The sequence below is a fragment of the Chrysemys picta genome, chromosome 4, assembly GCF_011386835.1.
Source record: "Chrysemys picta bellii isolate R12L10 chromosome 4, ASM1138683v2, whole genome shotgun sequence".
NCBI classification, from domain to species: Eukaryota; Metazoa; Chordata; order Testudines; family Emydidae; genus Chrysemys; species Chrysemys picta.
In genome coordinates, this window is record NC_088794.1 from 70764660 (window position 1) to 70786195 (window position 21536).

The following is a 21536-nucleotide window of genomic DNA, read 5'->3' on the forward strand; positions in this document are numbered from 1 at the left end:
AGTTTCTAAAATTGTATGGAGGGCCGGTTAGGGGAGGCTGTGCCTCCCTAAACAGCCAGGCATGGCCCAGCCTCCGACACCGATCCGACCCCCCGGGCTTCTCGCCCCCTGACAGCACCCCCTAGGAATCCTGCCCCATCCAACCCCCCCTGTTCCTTGTCCCCTGATGGCCCCCCCCCCGGACCCCTGCCCCATCCATCCCTCCCTGTCCCCTGACCACCCCCAGACACCCCACCCCTGACTGCCCCCTGCTGCCCCATCCAACCCCTCCTCTCATTCGTGACTGTCCCTCCCACCCCACTGGGACCCCTGACCCATCCAACCACCCCTTCTCCCTGACTACTCCCAGAACCCCTGCCCGCTCCCCTGCCGCCCCCATCCAATCACCCCCTCCTTCCTGACTGCCCCCCCAGGACACCTATTCCCATTCAACCCCCCTGTTCCCCACTCTGACTGCCCCACCCCCTATCCACACCCTCGTCCTGCAAACATACTGAGCACCTGCATTATGATTTTTGCCTTTAGAACACTGCACACACACAAAGTAACTAAGTAGTAGAATGAGTCCTTGTGCTTGAACAATAGTATTAAGTAGGATTGCTGATTACTGCAAAGCACATGTTTACCTGAAGCAGGTACTACTGCACTGAGGATGCAGGGGGAAAAATGGTGCCCAGCTAGGGAAATCCTCCCACCTGTGTAGACCTTCCTCTGGGGCACTAGGACCTATGTGGCCTTTGGGAAAGAAACTGGAGGGAGGAGCCAAACAGAGACTGAAGCAAGCGGGAGCAGATGCAGAAGCAGTTTAGGCAACGGACACTAATGCTTGGAATTGATTGTCTGTTTGCTCCAATCCCTTGTTGGCCTCCTCCCTCAAACTCTTCACTTCAGTCTCACCTCACACCTGCTGTCATGCCTTACGCTGCTTTCTCACCATGCTCTTCTTTCTGGACTGTCCCTTCCCTTGTCTTGCTGTTTAGACTATTACCTAACTAAACATAATTCCCAAAGTCATAGAACAAAACGGTTGCAGCCATCACATATTCACTCTTCTTGTGGTGTTATATTCCTTTTTTCCCCACTCTATAGCTGTCTGGTGTGGAGCAGGGAACACCTATTACTCTGCTTTTATATAGTGACTAGCACATTCTTGATCCCATTCTTGGTTGATCCCTAGGCACTACTAGTATACAAATAGTCTTCATGATGACTGAATGTGAGGGGATAAGCATTCTTAATTCACAAGATGGTGATGACAACTTCAGTTACAAACTTATAGCTCAGTAAAAATTATTTTTGTATACTTTGGCTGTAAAGCTCTAATAAAGACTGATGCTACCAAAAACAAGAGGGAGAAGTTTGTCCTAGTGGACTGGGTATAAGAAGAGCAGCCAGGAGTTCCTGAATCCTAATTCTAGATCTGCCACAGATTAATATTGTGCCTTTAGGCAATTCACTTGTGCCTCAGTTCCCCCCTCCGTAAAGTGGGGGGTAATATTAAACTACTTAGCCAGAGATGTTTTTCAACATTAATATCTGTACAATGCTTTAAGATATACCAAAATACTACTATAATATTTTCATTAGCACTATTTAATTTCAATGTTTTCAGATGAAATCTTACATTAGAGTTTTGTTTCATCCCAATGGATAGCAAGAGACGCTGGGCTAGATCCACAAAAGGACTTAGGCATTGCGACACTCATCATTTCAACTCTACAGTATTAATTTAAGAGCAAGAGCAACAGCAAAACATGTAGTCATTGATCTGATATATTAATTTAAGCATACTTTTGCACTGGCATTCAATAAAACTATACATAATTTGACAAATAGGGAATTTAAGCAAATGGGAACAACTGTCACATTTTAAAAAACATTTGTAAGATTGATAAATACCCAACAAAAAATACCGCAATAAACTAGTTTTATATTACTTGGCTACAGAAAAGAAAAAAAAAATCTATATCCATTGTAATATGGGCAATTTTTTTAAAAAACAAAGCCAGACTATAGTTATGGAAGCAGAATAAAAACATGAATAGATGCATTTTCTAGTTCCCTGGTTATTGTAAAATGGAACTTCCAAATCATCGTCAAAAACTGGTATCACCATTAAAAACGTTTTCAGATATAATTTAACAGTGACCTGTAACATATAGCACTGTCACATCAAAAGCTATATTACATTGAAAATAAAAGAAAATAAAAAAGCATACCTGTTTTTACAGAAATAGGGTTCTCCAGAAGAAACACTGTTTGTTTCCAGTGTGTTTTGGTACACTGGGGACCCGTCGAGAACATGACCTGAATTGACAGAGTTCAAAAATCTGATGAAGTACAACATTTTTAATATCATGCAACATTAATCTATTACACAAAACACACTTCAAATGCTTATAACAGCAAAATAGGCTTGCTCTCAAACACCTTGAGGCGACAAACTGAAAAAGTACAATACATTTGACATAATTAATTTTTAACATACAATCCCCAGTACTCACACTGTTGTGGCAGTTCTTCTCAAAAAATATATCGAAGTAGCCAGCAACCGCCTATAATAAAAGGAAAAAACAAATATGAACAGGGAATATTAAGTACAATAATAGAGACACCCATTATTCTGTACATATTCTATGAGCAAAATATGCTTTTTTGAAGCAGCAAAGGTAACTTCTTCCATTACATAGATCATTTCCATTTTTCTTCAGGGGTAATTCAGGAAATTCAGATATTCACACTATTTGAGTTTTACTGGAAAGCCTATAATACAGAATAGATAGAGACAATTCTTGAATTAATTCATAGACTTATATTTCTAATGCTTCAAAACTTTGTTTTACAACTGAAGTGAAGTCTGTACTTTCAGGAAAAAACAGATATATTATTGACAGAAACTCTCTTAAGCAAGACTCCATTTGAAAGTCAAAAGATTAGACTTCTACATTGCATTATACTGCAGCTTTTAATCACAACCTTTCACTTAAAAATGAACACTCTGGCGCAAACATAGCTATTTAATATTACAACAGTTATTTCTTTAGGTACACACACAAATGGGTAAATCCAGCTCTCTCTTCTGTGGCTGCTATAACATGCACCTAGGGTACAATTATACACATAAAGAGGGGCTGTGGATGGGGGCTTCCTCTCTCCCCCTGAATGACATGGAGCCTATTCTACACAAACTCCCTGTGCATGGAGGGCAGGGAAGAGCCAGTACAGGGACTCTCATGTCCTCTATCACAGTGGTTCTCAAACTTGGGCCACCGTTTGTTCAGGGAAAGCCCCTGGCAGGCCGGACCAGGCTGGTTTGTTTATCTGCCGCATCTGCAGGTTCAGCCACTGGCCGCGGTTCGCTGCTCCAGGCCAATAGGGGCTGCAGAAAGCGGCGTGGGCTGAGGGACGTGCTGGCTGCCCTTCCTGCAGACCCCATTGGCCAGCGGGAGCCGCGATCGGCCGAACCTGCGGACGTGGCAGGTAAACAAACCGCCTGGACCACCAGGAGCTTTTCCTGAACAAGCGACGGCCCAAGTTGGAGAACCACTGCTCTATCACATACAGAGGTAAGGAAAAGGAGTTTCTGAAGTGTCCCACATGGACTACTTCAGCAGCTAGTGTCTATGCAGTGGCTCCACAACTGCTCACTGTACCCCAGCGGGAAGGATACCATAAAACTCCCCTCCTCCCTCTCAAGACTCCAGAGAGCCCATTGCCTTCCTGGTACATAGCTCAGACCTTGGATTTATACCTGTGACAGGATATACCAGAACCTCTGATGCCCCCTGCTGGAGGCCTCATGGCCCTCCCCAAAAAAGGGCAGTGGAGAGGGTCCTTGAAGCTGCCTAGAGTGGCTGCGTGGGACACAGCCAATCAGGGCCCAGCAGCCTAGTATAAGAAGAGCTGCTGGGCCAGAAGGAGTTCAGCTCCTTGCTAAGTGTGGATGGCGTGTGGCTGGCTGACAGAGCTACAGAACCCCGGACAAGGCAGCACTGACAGAAGCTGGGGAGAGCAGGAAGGAGCCTGAGCTGGTTGCTGGGACTCCATTAGGCCAAGGTCCCGAGGTAAGGGTGAAGATGGCATGGGGCTGTGGGGAAGTGGCCCAGGGAATTAGAGAAGTCGCGTGACATAGTTAAAGGGATACAGCAGACAGCTGCTATCTACAGGGTCCCTAGGCCAGGGTCCCTCCCACCCCCCCACAAGGGGGGGAAGTGGCCTGGACATTGAGGCACCCCAGAGGAGGAACTGAACTATAATGGCCCAGCTGGAGAGATGTAGCTAGGAAGCCCAAGAGGGTGAAGACATTGTCTCCAGGAAGGGAGCACTGGGGCATTGCTCTATCCCAGAGCAGGGACAATCAGAGAGAGAGTGCTAGCATATGCACTCGGCCAATGGGGAGGTCACGAGAGGCGAGTGCACCGCGATACAATACCCAATTAAAAAAAACTACATAAAGATTTGACCTTAAAAGGAGGATTTTTCACAGGAAAAAAATAAAGAACCTTTACACCGAAAGGAGTTTAATATACCAGTTTTTTTTTCTTTAAAAAATTAAGTGTCCTGCTTTCACAGAGGAAAGAGTTCTTGAGATGCCTCAGTGATCCAAAGAGAAAAGTAATGAAAAAAACAATCTCAATAAAGAGGAGGCTGCTAAAAATGATGGACAATGCAATGCACCTCCCACCTCCCAACCTTGTTTCCCATCATCTTCTATTAAGAAATTAATGTAAAAATGCTTGACAAATGTGTCCTTAAGGCGGGCTATGGATATGCAGTCCAAAAGTCAGCCTCAGAAACAAGATGCTGAGACCTATAAAGAGTCCATGCTCTATTATGTAAGATTGTCGAGCTGGCAGCTGGGGAATCTCCACCCACTAGGATATCAAATAGGGATTTCCCTCATGTCTCTTCTGGTACATTCAGTCAGGACTCCACATGAAGCCTAGTTCATTGTTTCAAATCACATTCCTCCCTAGTGCAACTGACTTGCTTTTGTTAGAAATATGTGTGTCTGAAAGAAGTTTCCTACTCACAGCCCAGCATTTTACCTTTTACTTAACGTCTAGTTAGAATACCAGTCTCTTGCTATGGAAGTGATTATGTAAGTCATAAATTAAGCATTATGCTTTCAGTACGGACTCAAAGAAATGGGCTGTGAGGAAGAAAACACTTAAGTATCTTCCAGATGACAAAATATGTGACTGGTAAATGGGTATCATGGATGTGACATATTTCATCACTGCGCAATCTCATGTTTCCCCTCTCCAGCCTAAAACTTGAATAGACCAGGTAATAAATGGAGAATATGGCATCTCTTCAGATGGATCCATCTACGTATAGCCATCTTGTTTGATTTTTAACCAATGGCAGTTTGAAAATTCTTGGAGAGCTTTAAGCTCCAATTTGAAGCAATATTCCTCTTGGCAGAGAAACCATACCAAGGAGACACACTGTCAATGATTCTCTTGAGGAGGTATAAATGCCAGCCTCTCAAAGCAGTGATTGTTCAGTTCCTCGAGGGCCATCACTCCATGTTGAGAATCCCAGCTAAATTATATACTGGTTTCTAATTTATTTTTTCCTTGGAAGATCCACAATGTTTTGTCAAGGCCTGGAGTCCTCAGATTATCTTGACCGGTGTCAAACTGCTCTTGTTAATCCACAATCTCTTGAGAATAGACAAAGGTCTACTGAATCATGCAAATTCTTTCTGGTTATTAGACTGATACTACTGATGATGAGGTATTGTTGACATGCCTGCAGAAAGGGACAGGGATATAGCACTATCATTTTCTCTGAGGTGTTATTCATTCTCCTGAAGCCTCACAATATAGAGCACAAGAGGCTTCTATTATCAATCTTGTTCAGTGTCCCTTTAAATACTGTGAACAAATGACTTTTGCTCCCTTTAAGTGTGCATAAACTTATATTAACATAACCAAACTGACAAAGGGAACACACCAGAAAAAAATCCAAGTTGAGTCGCAAACATTCTGCCATATATTTCACTTTACAGCAGTCTCAGATGATGACCCAGCATGATGTTCATTTTAAGAACATTTTCGCTGCAGATTTGAAAAAACACGCAAAGAAGATACCAGTTTGAGATTTCTAAAGATAGCTACAACACTTGATCCAACATTTAAATATCTGAAGTGCCTTCCAAAATCTGAGAGGGACGGGGTGCAGAGCATGCTTTCAGCAGCCTTAAAAGAGCAACACTCCGATGAGGAAACTACAAAACCTGAACCACCAAAAAAGAAAAATCAACCTTCTGCTGGTGACCTTTAACTCAGATGATGAAAATGAACATGTGTTGGTCCACACTGCTTTGGATCGTTATCGAGCAGAATCCGTCATCAGCATCGATGCATATCCTCTGGAATGATGGCTGAAGCATGAAGGCATATATGAATCTTTAATACATCTGGCATGAAAATATCTTGTTGTAATTGAAATCAATATACTTGAAAATGTAAAAAATATCCGAAGTATTTAAATAAATGGCATTCTATTATTGTTTAACAATGCAATTAATTGCAATTAATATTTTTAATTGCTTGACAACTCTAATTTCTGTCAATCCCAGGTTTAATAACAGCTTGTTTTTAGAAAAATATTGTCAACTGGCCAGATTAGCCAGTGACTATGAGAATCACCTACCTATGAAGTTTGTTTTCTCAAAGTAGGACACATCTTTTTCCTTTTAGGAAGTCTTCATTGAATAGAATTTAATACATTTTAAAAGATTAATAAATCAAAATATATTAGCATATTAACACATGTTAAATATGCCAAGAGAAACAGTATGAATTGTGAAGCGAGTTTTCATAATAACCTTCTGTTGAGACTACAAAATCATTGATTTAGGAAGCATATGTTGACTGCCATGAAGCAAGACTCAACATGACCGGCAGTATAATTGATTTTTGACACTCAAACAGAAGTTACCCAAATAGGATTAGGGAGAGACTACAGTTGCTTAGTTGAGTCCATAAATGAAGACCAATAACACAGTGGTTAGATACTCCTTATACTCCAACACTCAGCTATGTTTTCCCACTTTGATTTCCTGTTTTCATGCTTTCCTTCACCAGTGAGCCATACACACAGTAGCATTCAGAACTATGTTTTCCTCTTTTTATTACTTATGCAATAAAATCACTGACTCACTAAACTCCGTTAATATAACTAATTCCTTTTAATTCTGAAAGCTACATTACTGAAATCATGCCAAGACTACAAAATCATTCAATGGAGTAGACTCCCAACTGGAATGTAAGTGTTAGTTACTGAAAACACTATTTAACATTTTAACACTGATTTAAATGAACACTGAACAAGAACTCCCTGTACTTATAACATGTTCTCAGACTGACATTTAACCTCCTGTCTACAGGCCATAAAATAAAGATATTTACTAAGATATTCATAAAAGGATCAAAACACAAAGCCTACTCTTAAAATCTATTTACTTGATAGAATATATGTTGCTAAATGTTCAAACATTTTAGGCAACCCTTCAAAACAATTAAGTACAAATTTGCAAAGATCAAAATCCTCCTTATGAACTATGATGTAACAATTAAAATTAAGTTTTAAAACCAAACGCATTGTTCCAACCTTAGCAGCATATATGCCAAGTTTTCTTGTTTATAAAAAATTAAAATATAATAGCCTGAGAAAATGGGTTTTTCCAGAATGGTTTTCCCTCCCACAATATATTTCTAAGAACTTTAAAGACCCCTCTCCCTCGAAACATACAACTTTCTGTGCTGTAACATAAATACTGAAGGTCTGTTGTGTTCTATTGAGAATTACACTCACAAATAAATCAGTGTAATTATCTAAGTTTCCCAAAGCATTTCCCCATCTTATTAGCAGGTAAAAGAATGACTTCATCTAACATACACCAAATCAGAATTAGGCGTTGGCCCCAAAACAGCTACGGGAAACAAACCAACATTATCCTAATTTTATGTATATAATTTTCATCTAGAAGGTATCAGTCACTAGTAGGAGTTGACAGATTCTGTAACCCATGGCAGCAATGTTATTTAACCTTACGTGCCAGATATCTGGAAAAAACAAGAGGATTAGAGATGTAGGTTAGGATTCTCATCTGCAGTATTTGTACCGAAGTGTGGTTACATACAGGAGATTGGACATGTAAAACTGGCATCTTCGAATTCAACTATCTGCTTACAGTTTATTTCCAAGTCAAACCTGCTCCATTTTCTTGACAGAGGGCCAAGTTGTGTGCAGTTCCTACTGACTTTGATGGAAAGCTACCTGGATGACAGAAATAGGTTTCTGATCCCATGTTGAGTCTTTAGTGCTGGCAGATAGGGGGCGCACTTGTCACTAAGCAGATTTTACATGAAAACTATTAATGCCCCAATTCTCTGCTCAATGCCAAGCATGAAGTAGCTGAGCATTGGGCAGATGACAGAAAGGATAAGTGTGATGGACGCATCATCTTGGCAAGCAGGCAGAGCTACTTCAGAGGCTCAGCCCAATAACTAAAACAGCAACTGCTGGACACCGGAGGAGCAGCAGATCTTCTGACCGTCCTTCCCACTCATACTCAATCACCCCATTCAGGTTGCCACAGGGTCAGTCTTCAACAGAGCTGCTGCCAGGGGAAGGGAGCCTTTATGGCAGCAGAAGCAGAATTTGTGCCAAAGAAGATAAATATAGTAAGCCACAAATCACTGTTTACTGTTCATTTTCTCACTCTTTATTTTAAAAACAGTGTTCACCTGTTTATAGTTAGTCTCTGAACTGACTATCTAACAAGGTTGGGAAAAAGCTGAGATAATCAAACAGCAACAGTCCTCCACACTTTTGTCAAGTATTTCTAGCTAATTTCTTCTGTTGCAATTTCACTACCTCGTTACTTCACCTTTGACAGCCCATCTATAGTTCCCTTGAAGACTAATCACCATGAACCTTAGCATTTCTCTGGAAGAGGCATTCAAGTATTAGTCTCTGAACACACACTAGGAAACTGAAAACAATGACTTCTAGATTGGTAATAAATAACTGAAGCTGTAGCCTGCCATGAGTTTTGGAAGGATTCTATATGTTAGAGAACACAGCAGCAAGATTATTCTGCTTCTTGTTCTCCATAAATATCTTGTCAGAAGAAACAAATGCAACAAAAAAGATTAAAGCCATCTCAAAGCTAAAGCAGCTAGGTTAATTAAGAAGCAAAGTAATATTCATAACTGACTTCTATTGCTTAGACTGCCAAAATAGCATTCCACCGCAGTCAGCATCATTTCAACCAGCTATATGAAAGTAAAAGTGAAGCCTCCTCAAATGGTAAATGTGATAGCTAATCTATAAACAAAACAGATAATTTATGCACAGAATACGATCACTGCAACACAACATAGCCAGGATAGTTCTAAATCTGTAAATAACCTGTATTTATAAAAACAGGTATTAGCATCCTAAACACTGCTCAATTTGGAGATGCAGTTTCAGAAAGAGATCATAATCTGTACCCTTCCAGCACAAAATTACAAGAACAAATATTTGTCACAAACTACAGATATTTTAATGAATTGCCATAGGGAGAGAGGTAATTTTCACTCAAATAATGCATGTAAAATGTAAAGTCACCACAAATAGTAAGATACAAAAAAGCAAACACATGGCATATGTTGCAGCAATTAAATACCCAATGCATAGTTCTTACATTTACATTTAGTCTTATTTTATGACTAGTGAGCAGAAATGAAAACAATTGGATTTCGATTCAAATATATTATAAAAAGTCTTTTTGTAAAGAAAATTGCTTTGTAAACATACAGAATCTAATCTGATCTAAACAAATAAGACTGCTTGAGACCCCATGAGAAGTGGTAAAGACAACCTTACCAATTCACTTAAGGAACAAGGAAATTAAAAATTATCATCATCACTATCACTTGCAGGGAGTAATTTATCATTTTTGCTCATCACTGGTATCATGTTCCAACAGCGTGTGGCTATAGCAGATACAATTAGGCAGCTGGCCACAGAAGTAGGAGGATAATGTGCTTTTGATGGAGTTTATCCAAGCATGGAGATGGAATGCTTATAATCCATGCAGTAGAGAAAGTTACTACACATCCGTGTCTCAGAAATACAACAGCTATTTTAAAAACTATTTCTGTAAAAAAGAATACAGAACCTTGAGATGCCCTATTTTATAGTCTTCTTGGCACAAACTGATTATGAAGATAAGTCATTTTAATAGCATGCTATAGCAATGCATAAGTTACCGAATTTAAAACAAAGGAAGGGTATTCTAGAATGTGTTTGACTCTGATACACACTACAGAAGGCTTGGGTTTCCAACCTGAGTCTGAAGATATTCAAAACTATGATTATGGTTCAAATTAACACATGTATTCAAATACCTCTTATTGTAACTGGCAAATGAGTTCTCAAGTGCAGAAACTCACATCACTCAAAATTCTAAATTTTTTATAAATACAACTATCCTTCAACTAAAATTACTTTAATCAAAATTAACTGAATTTGTATTTTAATCACTGAGATTTTAGTATATCAATAATATCATCTTATTCATTTTACCGTTGTCCATCCCCTTTCAACAAAAATGCATACCCTGCTCTTTGACAACTTCTCCTGGGAGTAATGAACAGACACTGCCATTTTCCTCCCATGGGATATTGCCATTCAGCCAGGAAAGAACCAAACAACCTTGATAGGATCATGGGGGAAGCATTCAAACAAAAGAGAAAGTTCATCAATTGATCTCTGAGAGTAACAAACCATTATATTTTAATCTCAAAACTTGCATACAATGAATAGCAAATACTGAACTTTCAAATACAATTAATGGCATATTTTCCTAACAGAATCTATTGACTGATTTCAGCCAGATGTCTCATTAAAATCTGCAATGACAAACTTAGTTCTAACTGGAAAGATGTGCTTTTTAAGATAATTAGGGTTTTTTTTTTTTTTTTTTTTTTTAAAGCAGATTAATTTTGTGAGGTTGAAAATAGGTCGATCTGCACAAAAGCACTTAGAACTGATTCATTATGATCAGCTTGAGACTGTTTCGCGCTCTCAGAGAATTTTCAGAGGGTTTTAGAGCAGAATTTAAAATCAAGGTGATGCCAAGAAAGGAGAAGCTTAATCCTATAAGAGATTTAATTGGAGGAAATGATTGAAAGAGAAAACTGTGCCAGAGTAGAGGCTTGAAAATTTATGCTTTCAAAGAGCTTTGAAGATGAAGATCCAGATATATCTAATATTAAATAATAAGCTTTTAGTCAATTTTAAACACTTAGACTTTATCTTCACATATTTCCCAAGTCAAATGAAAAACACTTCCCAAAAACTCGGCAAAATTGTGTTTAATTGTTTGAACAATTGAAGAATTATATTAAGAAATATGACCATTTAAAGAAACCAAGTCAGTTCTTTTTCCATGGATAATATAGGATAAATAAATTTAAAAAGTCACAGGATCAGTTGGAGTAGTGCTGATTCATAAACACTGCAGAGGCACATTAAACAGGGTGACATTAAGGGTATGTCTACACTGCATTGTAAGCCCAGAGTTCAAACTCAAGCTCAAACCTACCTTCGCTTCCATCTCCACATAAATCATGCTAACCCAAGGCTCAGACCTAGAGTCCCAGGATCCCATGGGGATGGACGGTCCAAGCCTGAGTCAAGTTGGAACCCAGCATTCAAGCTCTATTGCTTTGCAGTGTAGATGCAGCCCCACTGAACCCATGCTCTGGGAGTCTGTCAAAAGTATTCCACAATCTCGTGGGCTGACTTTCTTTGTTCTCTGGACAGTCAAGTTTTCCCACACCGCACCACGAACAAAAAGCTAAAGCGCCACATTTTGGGAGGACGCTAGAAAGTCTGGGATATGGATGGTTGGACTCGGACCTACATAACTCAGTGTTGATGCTGTAGCCCCAGTTTGGAACCCTGGGTTCAACAATTCCTAACCTGTGGTTACAAATGAGTGTAGATGCTCAAGCCCTAGAGTAACAAATCCAGGGTCTGCTAACTTGAGTTCTACTAACCCTAGGCTTTAGCGGGGAGGATCCCTGACCCCAGGCTCGAGCCCAAGCCTTGACAGCTACACTGCAGATTTACAGCTCTGCAGCTTGAGTCCCAGGAGCTCAAGTCAGCTACCACAGGTGTTTAATTGCAATTGAGATAGTCCCTAAATCTCTCCGTTAATCTGCATTACTTAACTATCTGAAATATCTTACTAACGTTTTATTTCCACCTTATAATTTTAATGTTATTGAAATCTTCTCCACCTATGTAATAGTTTAAGTGCCCTCCCCTTATCCCCCAAATAAATGAAGTTAATCACAGTTTCAGCAATGTTACATTTAATAATGTGTTACTTTTCTGGCATCTATTTCAGTTTTGTCTTCACAGATCACTGTCCCCATTGCCCAACTTCAGTGTTTCTCTCATGGCCCAGTCAGCTCCATTACATTTAATACAAAATATCCACATGTACTATATTTAGTTGCTTTTATAAGATACTCATAAAATAAACACTGGTGTGCCAGTTTTGCTGACACAAATTGATGAAGTGCTGGGCTCTTGGGAGCAAGGGACTGTGGAATAAAATGGTAACTTCTAGAAGGAAGGATGAATCAATCCTCTAGAATATACCTGAAATCAGACTTCAGTAACACTTGCAATGGAGGAAGTGCAAGATTGATGATATTTCAATTGACATACCAGTCAACTAAAGGCAACATGGCCTGATTTAAAAGCACCAAGTGGAAAGCTGAGATTTAAATAATCAATTTTAATCAACTTCTCCATTTGTACTTCAGTTATTTTCTCAAGAAAGGCACACTCTCATTGGCTGATATATCACTAAAATATGTTGATTTACAACTAAATAGAGCCCAGGACGCGAACTGCGGCTAGTGGGTGCCACGATTGGCCGAACCTGCTGCGTCAGCAGGTAAATAAAACTGGCCCGGCCCGCCAAGGTGCTTACCCTGGCAAGCCACGTGCCGAACGTTGCTGACCCCTGATTTACTAGATAATTAACTTCTTGCTCATGATTTGTGTCAAGCTGCATTAGGATAAGTGGAATTTAATTAAACACAAAACAGCATGAAACATTTATTTTTATTAAACAAAACAACCTTAAATGTTTTGGATAGATAAACTTCTCTTAAAATGTTTCCCATTTATAACTAAATGATTTATTAAAACAGAGGGATTAATTGTAGGCAGCAAATTAAACTGATATTTAAGGTCAGCCTGGGAAAAAACTTTCAAATATGCCTAATTTAAATGAGACTGGATTTTAAATTCCTGGTCTTCAAAATAACTTCAAAATAACTTCAGTATAACTACATCGCTCAGGGGTGTGAATAATCCACTCCTCTGAGCAATGCAGCAATACTGACTTAAGCGCCAGCGTATTGGTGGGAGAGCTTCTCCTGTCAACATAGCTACAGCCGTTCGTGGAGCTTTCTCCCATCACCTTAGAGCATCTTCACCAGACACGCTACAGCGTACAGCTGCACCAATGCAAATTTCCAGTGTATATCTGCCCCACATCTCTTGAACATGATAGTCTCTTAAGTTACTTAGGCTGACCTATTGTGCTATATTGATAACGCCTGACCTCAAAAGTTAGATTCCCCACCCCGTAATTCTCTTTATATAGAAACTCAGCCTTTGATGCCAAGTTTTTGGTAGAGGATTCAGCATGAATTTATCATATTTATTTAATTAATAAATAAATTGGGGAACGGGCCACCAAAATACCCAGAGAGAACCTGCTTCAATACAGAAATAAAACCCCCTCCAACTGCACACTCCTAGTTGTCACCTACCACCACACACTGGAACCAATACACAGTATCAAACACCTACAATCCATATGCAATGGGGACCCCATCCAGGAAAGATTTCTATCAGAACCGCCACTTCTGGACTCCAAACTATGTCCTAATCTCTCCAAGATCAGCAGCAAGCTCCTCACAAACTAGGACACAGTACCTCAAAGTAGCACAGAACCCTATCAGGATAACAGATGCAAAATCAGCAGACATCTCCACTACCACAATGATCAACACCCCCCCACCCTCCCAACACACTTTTCAAGATCCATGGGTCCAACACATGCCTATATCAGCATGTGGTAGTGCACAGAGTGAGGTACAAGTGCCCCAATAGCAGCTGTGTGTGTGAAACCAGACAATCACTATGCTCATGAATGAACACACACAGGAAAATGAAAAAAGACGAACACCACCTCATCTGTGGGAGAACACTCTTCACAAAGCAATCTCTCTATATCTGAGCTATCAGTTCTCATCCTCAAAGGAAACCTGCAGAACACTTCCAAAAAATGAGCCATCATGATAAGACTGTACCCCTGTATTCACCCTTTGCACACTATTGTAATAATCTTTGTACAAAGTATGCCTTTTGAGGGATCATTTGAGAACTCAATTTGCTGGTCATTATTGTTCTGGTAAAATATGTGTAGCAACACTGTATCTAAGTGTGACATTATTGACATGGTCTGTGACCGTATACATCATTGCTGCAACCAAGGTCCTATAGTTGCACCAAATCTTGTACAAAGGAAGTCAAGTAAGGTGTCTATGGAAAGGTTGTAATTTGCTGGTTATGATTATGCTGTCCGTATATGTGTATCATTTTTGTATTTTAAGTTATGAATATTGGCTATGTACTTGTATCTCAATGTGTTTGATGCTACTTAAAATCAATGAAGCATTTGGTCAGCTTCTTGAGAATGGACATTTACTCAGAATAGTCCTATCAAGAAACACTTAACTGACAATTATCAGGGAGTAGCCGTGTTAGTCTGTATCTACAAAAAACAACAAGGAGTCTGGTGGCACCTTAAAGACTAACAGATTTGTTTGGGCATAAGCTTTCGTGGGTAAAAGAATAAATGGACACAAATCGGACATCAGGAATAGTAACATACATAAGCCAGTAAGTGAACACTTCACTCTCCCGGGTCATTCTATTACAGATTTAAAAGTCACTATCATTGAACAAAAAACTTCAGAAACAGACTTCAAAGAGAAACAGCAGAACTAAAATTCATTTTCAAATTTAACACCATTAATCTGGGCTTGAATAGGGACTGGGAGTGGCTGGCTCATTACAGAAGCAGCTTTTCCTCTCCTGGAATTGACACCTCCTCATCTATTATTGGGAGTGGACTACATCCACCCTGATTGAATTGGCTCTGTCAACACTGGTTCGCCACTTGCGAAGTAACTCCCTGCTCTCCATGTGTCAGTATATAATGCCTGCATCTGTAGCTTTCACTCTATGCATCCGAAGAAGTGAGGTTGTTACCCACGAAAGCTTATGCCCAAACAAATCTGTTAGTCTTTAAGGTGCCACCAGACTCCTTGTTGTTTTTAACTGACAATGGACTTTGGGAGACACCAATCCACATCTGAGCTTTTCTGGGAACATTCAAATTAACATGTAAACAATGGCATTGGCCTGCAAAAAGCTGAATCATTCATGGGCATGTGACTTGTCCAGGTGGCTACAAACTCCATCTTGTTGCTGTGATTTTGCACAGAAGAACAAAGGGATTTCCGCCCACAAGAGAGAATATAAAAGGCCCTGGAAGCCTCTCCATTTTGTCTTCAGCTGGCTCAAGAGATGGCCTCTCCATCCTAAAGAGATGCCTGAAAGAAACTGGAACAAAGGACTGTAACTACAAGGATGTGAGTGATTGCTGGACCGAGGCCATAAACCACAACGTTGGTCTGAAGAGGACTGGGTCCAGACTAGGAAGGAGTTTAGTCTGTGAAAGAAGCTTATTAGGACATCTCTGAGGGTGAGATTTACACCTGTATTCAGTTTCCTACTGTATTAGGCTTAGACTTGCATGTTTTGTTTTATTTTGCTTGGTAACTTACTTTGTGGTGTCTGTTATTACTTGGAACCACTTAAATCCTACTTTTTAAACTTAATAAAATCACTTTTGCTTATTAATTAATCCAGAGTAAGTAATTAACACCTGGGGGAGCAAACAGTTGTGCATATCTCTCTATCAGTGTTCTAGAGGGTGGACAATTGATGAGTTTACCCAGTATAAGCTATACAAAGTAAAACAGATTCCTTGGGGATTTAGGCTCCCAGAAATACTGAATACTGGGTTCTGGGAAAGTCCCTGTTAACGGAGAAGCCCCTGGGGTAAGTGAATCTTAGTTTCTGTAAACTGCAGGGGGGCTTGGCCCAACCTCTTTGTCTGTGCTGTTGCCAACTGGTGTATCCAGCTCAGCAAGACGGGAGTGGAGGGAAGCCTTCTCTGGCAGGGGCGTTAGTCCTCAGTGGTATCCCAATTGAGGGAGTCTCTGTGACCAAACCCGTCACAGTAAAGTTATAAGATTCCACTGTATGATGTTACTAAAACATGTTCCAGGTCTGGGGAGTGGCCAAACCAGTTCGTCAAGCTGGGTGTAAACAAGGTCAATAGGCCATTTCCTGCTAAGTGGCTATTGAATGGCAGGAAGAAAAGTCTGCCTGGTGCCATGCCCCAGCTGGAAATGGTTCTCAAACAGAGGACAGGACTATGTTAAGAAGCGGCAGACACCCCAATGGACCCCCTCCCCACTTCTTTCTCTATCAATTCACTGAACCAGAAGGAACAAAGGAAGCAGCCTTTACACAGAAGAAGAGGTCCTGGCCTAAGGAGTTTGGCCAGTAAGAGTGTTAAGAGCATGTGGTGAGAAAAACTCAAGTTAGGCACTAGTGGCTTTTTGTTTTTATTTGTCTTGTAACCATTTCTGACTTTTATTCAGCATTAGAACATAAGAACATAAGAAAGGCCGTACCGGGTCAGACCAAAGGTCCATCTAGCCCAGTATCCTGTCTACCGACAGTGGCCAATGCCAGGTGCCCCAGAGGGAGTGAACCTAACAGGCAATGATCAAGTGATCTCTCTCCTGCCATCCATCTCCACCCTCTGACAGACCGTCCTGGCTAATAGCCATTAATGGACTTAACCACCATGAATTTATCCAGTTCTCCTTTAAACTCTGTTATAGTCCTAGCCTTCACAACCTCCTCAGGTAAGGAGTTCCACAAGTTGACTGTGCGCTGCGTGAAGAAGAACTTCCTTTTATTTGTTTTAAACCTGCTGCCTATTAATTTCATTTGATGACCCCTAGTTCTTGTATTATGGGAATAAGTAAATAACTTTTCCTTATCCACTTTATCCACATCACTCATGATTTTATATACCTCCATCATATCCCCCCTTAGTCTCCTCTTTTCCAAGCTGAAGAGTCCTAGCCTCTTTAATCTCTCCTCATATGGGACCCGTTCCAAACCCTTAATCATTTTAGTTGCCCTTTTCTGAACCTTTTCTAGTGCCAGTATATCTTTTTTGAGATGAGGAGACCACATCTGTATGCAGTATTCGAGATGAGGGCATACCACTGATTTATATAAGGGCAATAATATATTCTCAGTCTTATTCTCTATCCCCTTTTTAATGATTCCTAACATCCTGTTTGCTTTTTTGACCGCCTCTGCACACTGCGTGGACATTTTCAGAGAACTATCCATGCTGACTCCAAGATCTTTTTCCTGACTTCTTGTAGCTAAATTAGCCCCCATCATATTATATGTATAGTTGGGGTTATTTTTTCCAATGTGCATTACTTTACATTTATCCACATTAAATTTCATTTGCCATTTTGTTGCCCAATCACTTAGCTTTGTGAGATCCTTTTGAAGTTCATCACAGTCTGCTTTGGTCTTAACTATCTTGAGCAGTTTAGTATCATCTGCAAACTTTGCCACCTCACTGTTTACCCCTTTCTCCAGATCATTTATGAATAAGTTGACTAGGATTGGTCTGGGGACTGACCCTTGGGGTACACCACTAGTTACCCCTCTCCATTCTGAGAATTTACCATTAATTCCTACCCTTTGTTCCCGGTCTTTTAACCAGTTCTCAATCCATGAAAGGACCTTCCCTTTTATCCCATGGCAGCTTAATTTACATAAGAGCCTTTGGTGAGGGACCTTGTCAAAGGCTTTCTGGAAATCTAAGTACACTATGTCCACTGGATCCCCTTGTCCACGTTTGTTGACCCCCTTCAAAGAATTCTAATAGATTAGCAAGACACTATTTCCCTTTACAGAAACCATGTTGACTATTACTCAACAGTTTATGTTTTTCTATGTGTCAGACAATTTTATTCTTAACTATGGTTTTGACTAATTTGCCCGGTACAGACGTTAGACTTACCGGTCTGTAATTGCTGGGATCACCTCTAGAGCCCTTTTTAAATATTGGTGTTACATTAGCTAACTTCCAGTCATTGGGTACAGAAGCCGATTTAAAGGACAGGTTACAAACCTTAGTTAACAGTTCCACAACTTCACATTTGAGTTCTTTCAGAACATTACTTGTATTCACTTAAAATCTCTCTTTGCAGTTAATAAAACAATAAAACAAGTTTATCTAAACCAGTGTCTTTTAATAGAAACGTTTGGGAAACTCTGTTTGAGATAAGATTTGCGCATATTATTGCTATTAATAAAAATGATGGACTTTATATAAGCTTGTATTGTCCGGGAAAGGGCTAGGCAGTACAAGACATACATTTCTGGGGGGAAATCTGGGACTGGGAGTGTTTTGGGGTTCCCCTGCAATGTAATTCAGGCTAGTGAGAGCTTAGGTGTGACTGGCAGGCTATAAGTGCACCCGGACATAGCTGTGAGTAACTTACGTGCCGCAGGCTGTTTGTGAACAGCCCTGATGGGAGGCTACAGTAGCAAAACAGTGGAAAGGGCACCCCAGGCTAGAGGGCAGACTACTACTCACTAGTCTAGATTGTACCATGTCACAGCCATAACTTTGCCAGACACTAAAAATCATGGACTGAATAGAGCCACTGGATTTGTGGCTTATTACAACTATCTATAACCCATTAATACCCCAACCACAACTACTTCCCCCTCCTCTCCTTTCCTCCCTATGACTGGAGGCCTGTTAACAGGCCACCTCACCTTGCATAGTCCTTTGAAATGTGTTTACTTATGCTCAACAATCTCTCCCATCTAGTATTTAGCTGTGACACTGAGTAAGTTTCCCAGACCTGAAGAAGAGTTCTGTGTAAGCTCAAAAGCTTGTCTCTCTCACCAACGGAAGTTGATCCAATAAAAAGATATTACCTCACCCACCTTGTTTCTCTAATATCCTTGGACCGACACAGTTACAACAACACTGCATACAACAAAGTACAGTGTCATTTTTATGTTAAAGAACAAGAAAGTCAGAGCAGGTACGTACATCATTGTCTTTGATCAGGTACAAAAAAAGCTTTTAGATTTTCTTCCTAGAGTGTAAAATATAAAATAGCATATTAAAAAAGTAGACGCTGATGCATTCAAGGGAAGTCTTGTAATGCTGTTTTCAAAGCACAAAACTGTACCTCAAAAATTCCCAATACAAATGATGGACTTTTATTGTTCATTTACTGCAAGGTTAGGCAGCCTGATATGACAGATGGACTGTCAGCCTCTAACTAAACCTCCACACTCCATCATAAAAGGAGAGGAAATTCTACTCATAAAATGTCAATAATCTGACATGATTAAGTGCAAAATACTTGAGAATTCTACTTGTTTTTTTAAGACTTACGTTAATCAGAAAATTCCAGAAACAAACCACTAGAGCTCACAAAGCTTCAAAACTTAAATCAACATCTAACCTACATTACCTTAAAAGAGTTGCACAACAATAGAAGGCAATTTTGTAAAGGTCCAGTATTAGAAGAAAATGATACTTTAACCAATATCCTGTTTTGCTCTATTAAATAATACAAGACGACAAAGACCACGTGGAGTTCTCTAACTGACCATAATTATTCAAAGAAAGCCAAAGAAATCAGTGTCATCTACACCAGCATTTTTATTAGGTCACAAGGTCAAGAAATCATTTTGTCACAGTTAAAAAATAAAATGTCTTCAATTTTTTAATTAGGCAATATTTAACATTTTATTATGAAATGTTTATGCATATAACAGAATTGCACTGAGAATTTGCACATTTCACTTTGCTTGACACACATTCGATGAACAAGAGAACAGTGTTAACCACAACATTTCAATTTACAAAAAACATGGAGAAACACCCAACAGTGCATATTTTTACACCTCTTGACACACACGGCCAATAGCATTATAGGGAGGTACATGTAGAAGAGCTAGGAAGTGGTTAGATTTTAAGATTTCCGGACCACTGTAGCTAATTTCTCGATTTTAACATTACATTAATGTGAGTTTTTTAATTCTGCATTTATTATATGGCTATACATATCCTTTTGCCCAATTTGTGACTGCACACGTCAGAGGAAATGCACATCATTTTAGAAATGCAATCAATATAGAAAAAGCAATGGAATTTAACATGTACACTAGGCTGCTGTCCCTTCATATTACTGTTTACATACTCATTTTTGCCCCTCTCTGTCCTCAATTCTGTGACGTACTGAGCACTTGCTCAGATAGCAGGCATCTACAACTCCCACCAAAATCAATTTGAGTTTAAGATGCACAGCACGCTCCAGGACTGTGCTTTCAGCACCTATTACAACAGCCCATTAATAAAGATCACCCTTTTGTTAGGCAAATCCTTTCTTATTTCAAACTTCTCAATCAAATTTGATATGGACATTCATAAAGTGATACAAAAGAATGCCTTATAATACACATTAATTGGAAAAAATGCACAAAAATGCAATTTTAATTGAGAAATCAGATACACAGAAGACAGGAAATTCAAAATGTAACATCACTGCAGCAATTCACACTTTCCTACTTATTTTTATGGTATACATTTAACAAGCAATTACACATTAAGAAAACTTTACAAAATTGTATGCACCTGCTTTCCCAGGGTAATTTAAAGTAAAATTTCACAGATTTTTCCCCTCACTATTGTCTCCATCATGGTAATAGGTGGTCTGGTAGATTTTGTGCTTGAACTTGAATCTTTTGATGATTATTTTGCAAGGCTGCATTTGAAATACACATTTAAATAAGAAAAGCAGGCATTAAAAATTATTCCACTTACATGCACAGTGCCTGTGACAGATGGCTATGCCTGTATATTTGATCTATAGTTTTGCATTGTACTTCTGAACATGTTTTAAAAAGGGCTTGTCTACACAGCAAGTTTAGTGTGCAGCAAGCCAGCATGTGAATCTACAGCTCATTAGCTTGCCATGCACTAACTCGTCATGTGGCCCCTGCTATGGCAGGGTAGAAGTTCCATAGCGTGCTTTGACATACATCGTTCCAACAGTGCGGCAAAGTGCACTACAGCAGTTACGGAACTGTTAGTGCGCCATAGTGGGTCCACATGGCAAGATAGTTTGCTGTAGATTCACACACTGGCTTGCAGCTCACTTAACTTGCTGTGAACACAAGCCCACAGAAATGTTTCTACTGAAAGCACCCTGCACAAGAGCAATGGCCCTCACTAA

At 39.9% G+C, this 21536-nt stretch overlaps 1 protein-coding gene across 6 annotated transcripts in view; it reads right to left on the bottom strand.

Annotated features, from left to right (window-relative positions):
• Nucleotides 1–21536, bottom strand: part of PRMT3 (protein arginine methyltransferase 3) — a 112123-nt gene that overhangs the window by 15285 nt on the left and 75302 nt on the right. For 5 of the 6 annotated variants that reach the window (XM_005305334.4, XM_065592575.1, XM_065592578.1 and 2 more), the window contains 2 exons: nucleotides 2505–2555; nucleotides 2220–2307 (listed from right to left, as the gene is read on the bottom strand). In XM_005305334.4, coding sequence (XP_005305391.2) covers nucleotides 2220–2307; nucleotides 2505–2555 — 139 coding nt within the window. Of the gene's footprint in view, nucleotides 1–2219; nucleotides 2308–2504; nucleotides 2556–20020; nucleotides 21066–21536 lie in introns of those variants that run through there. The other variant, XM_065592576.1, reaches the window with a different exon arrangement.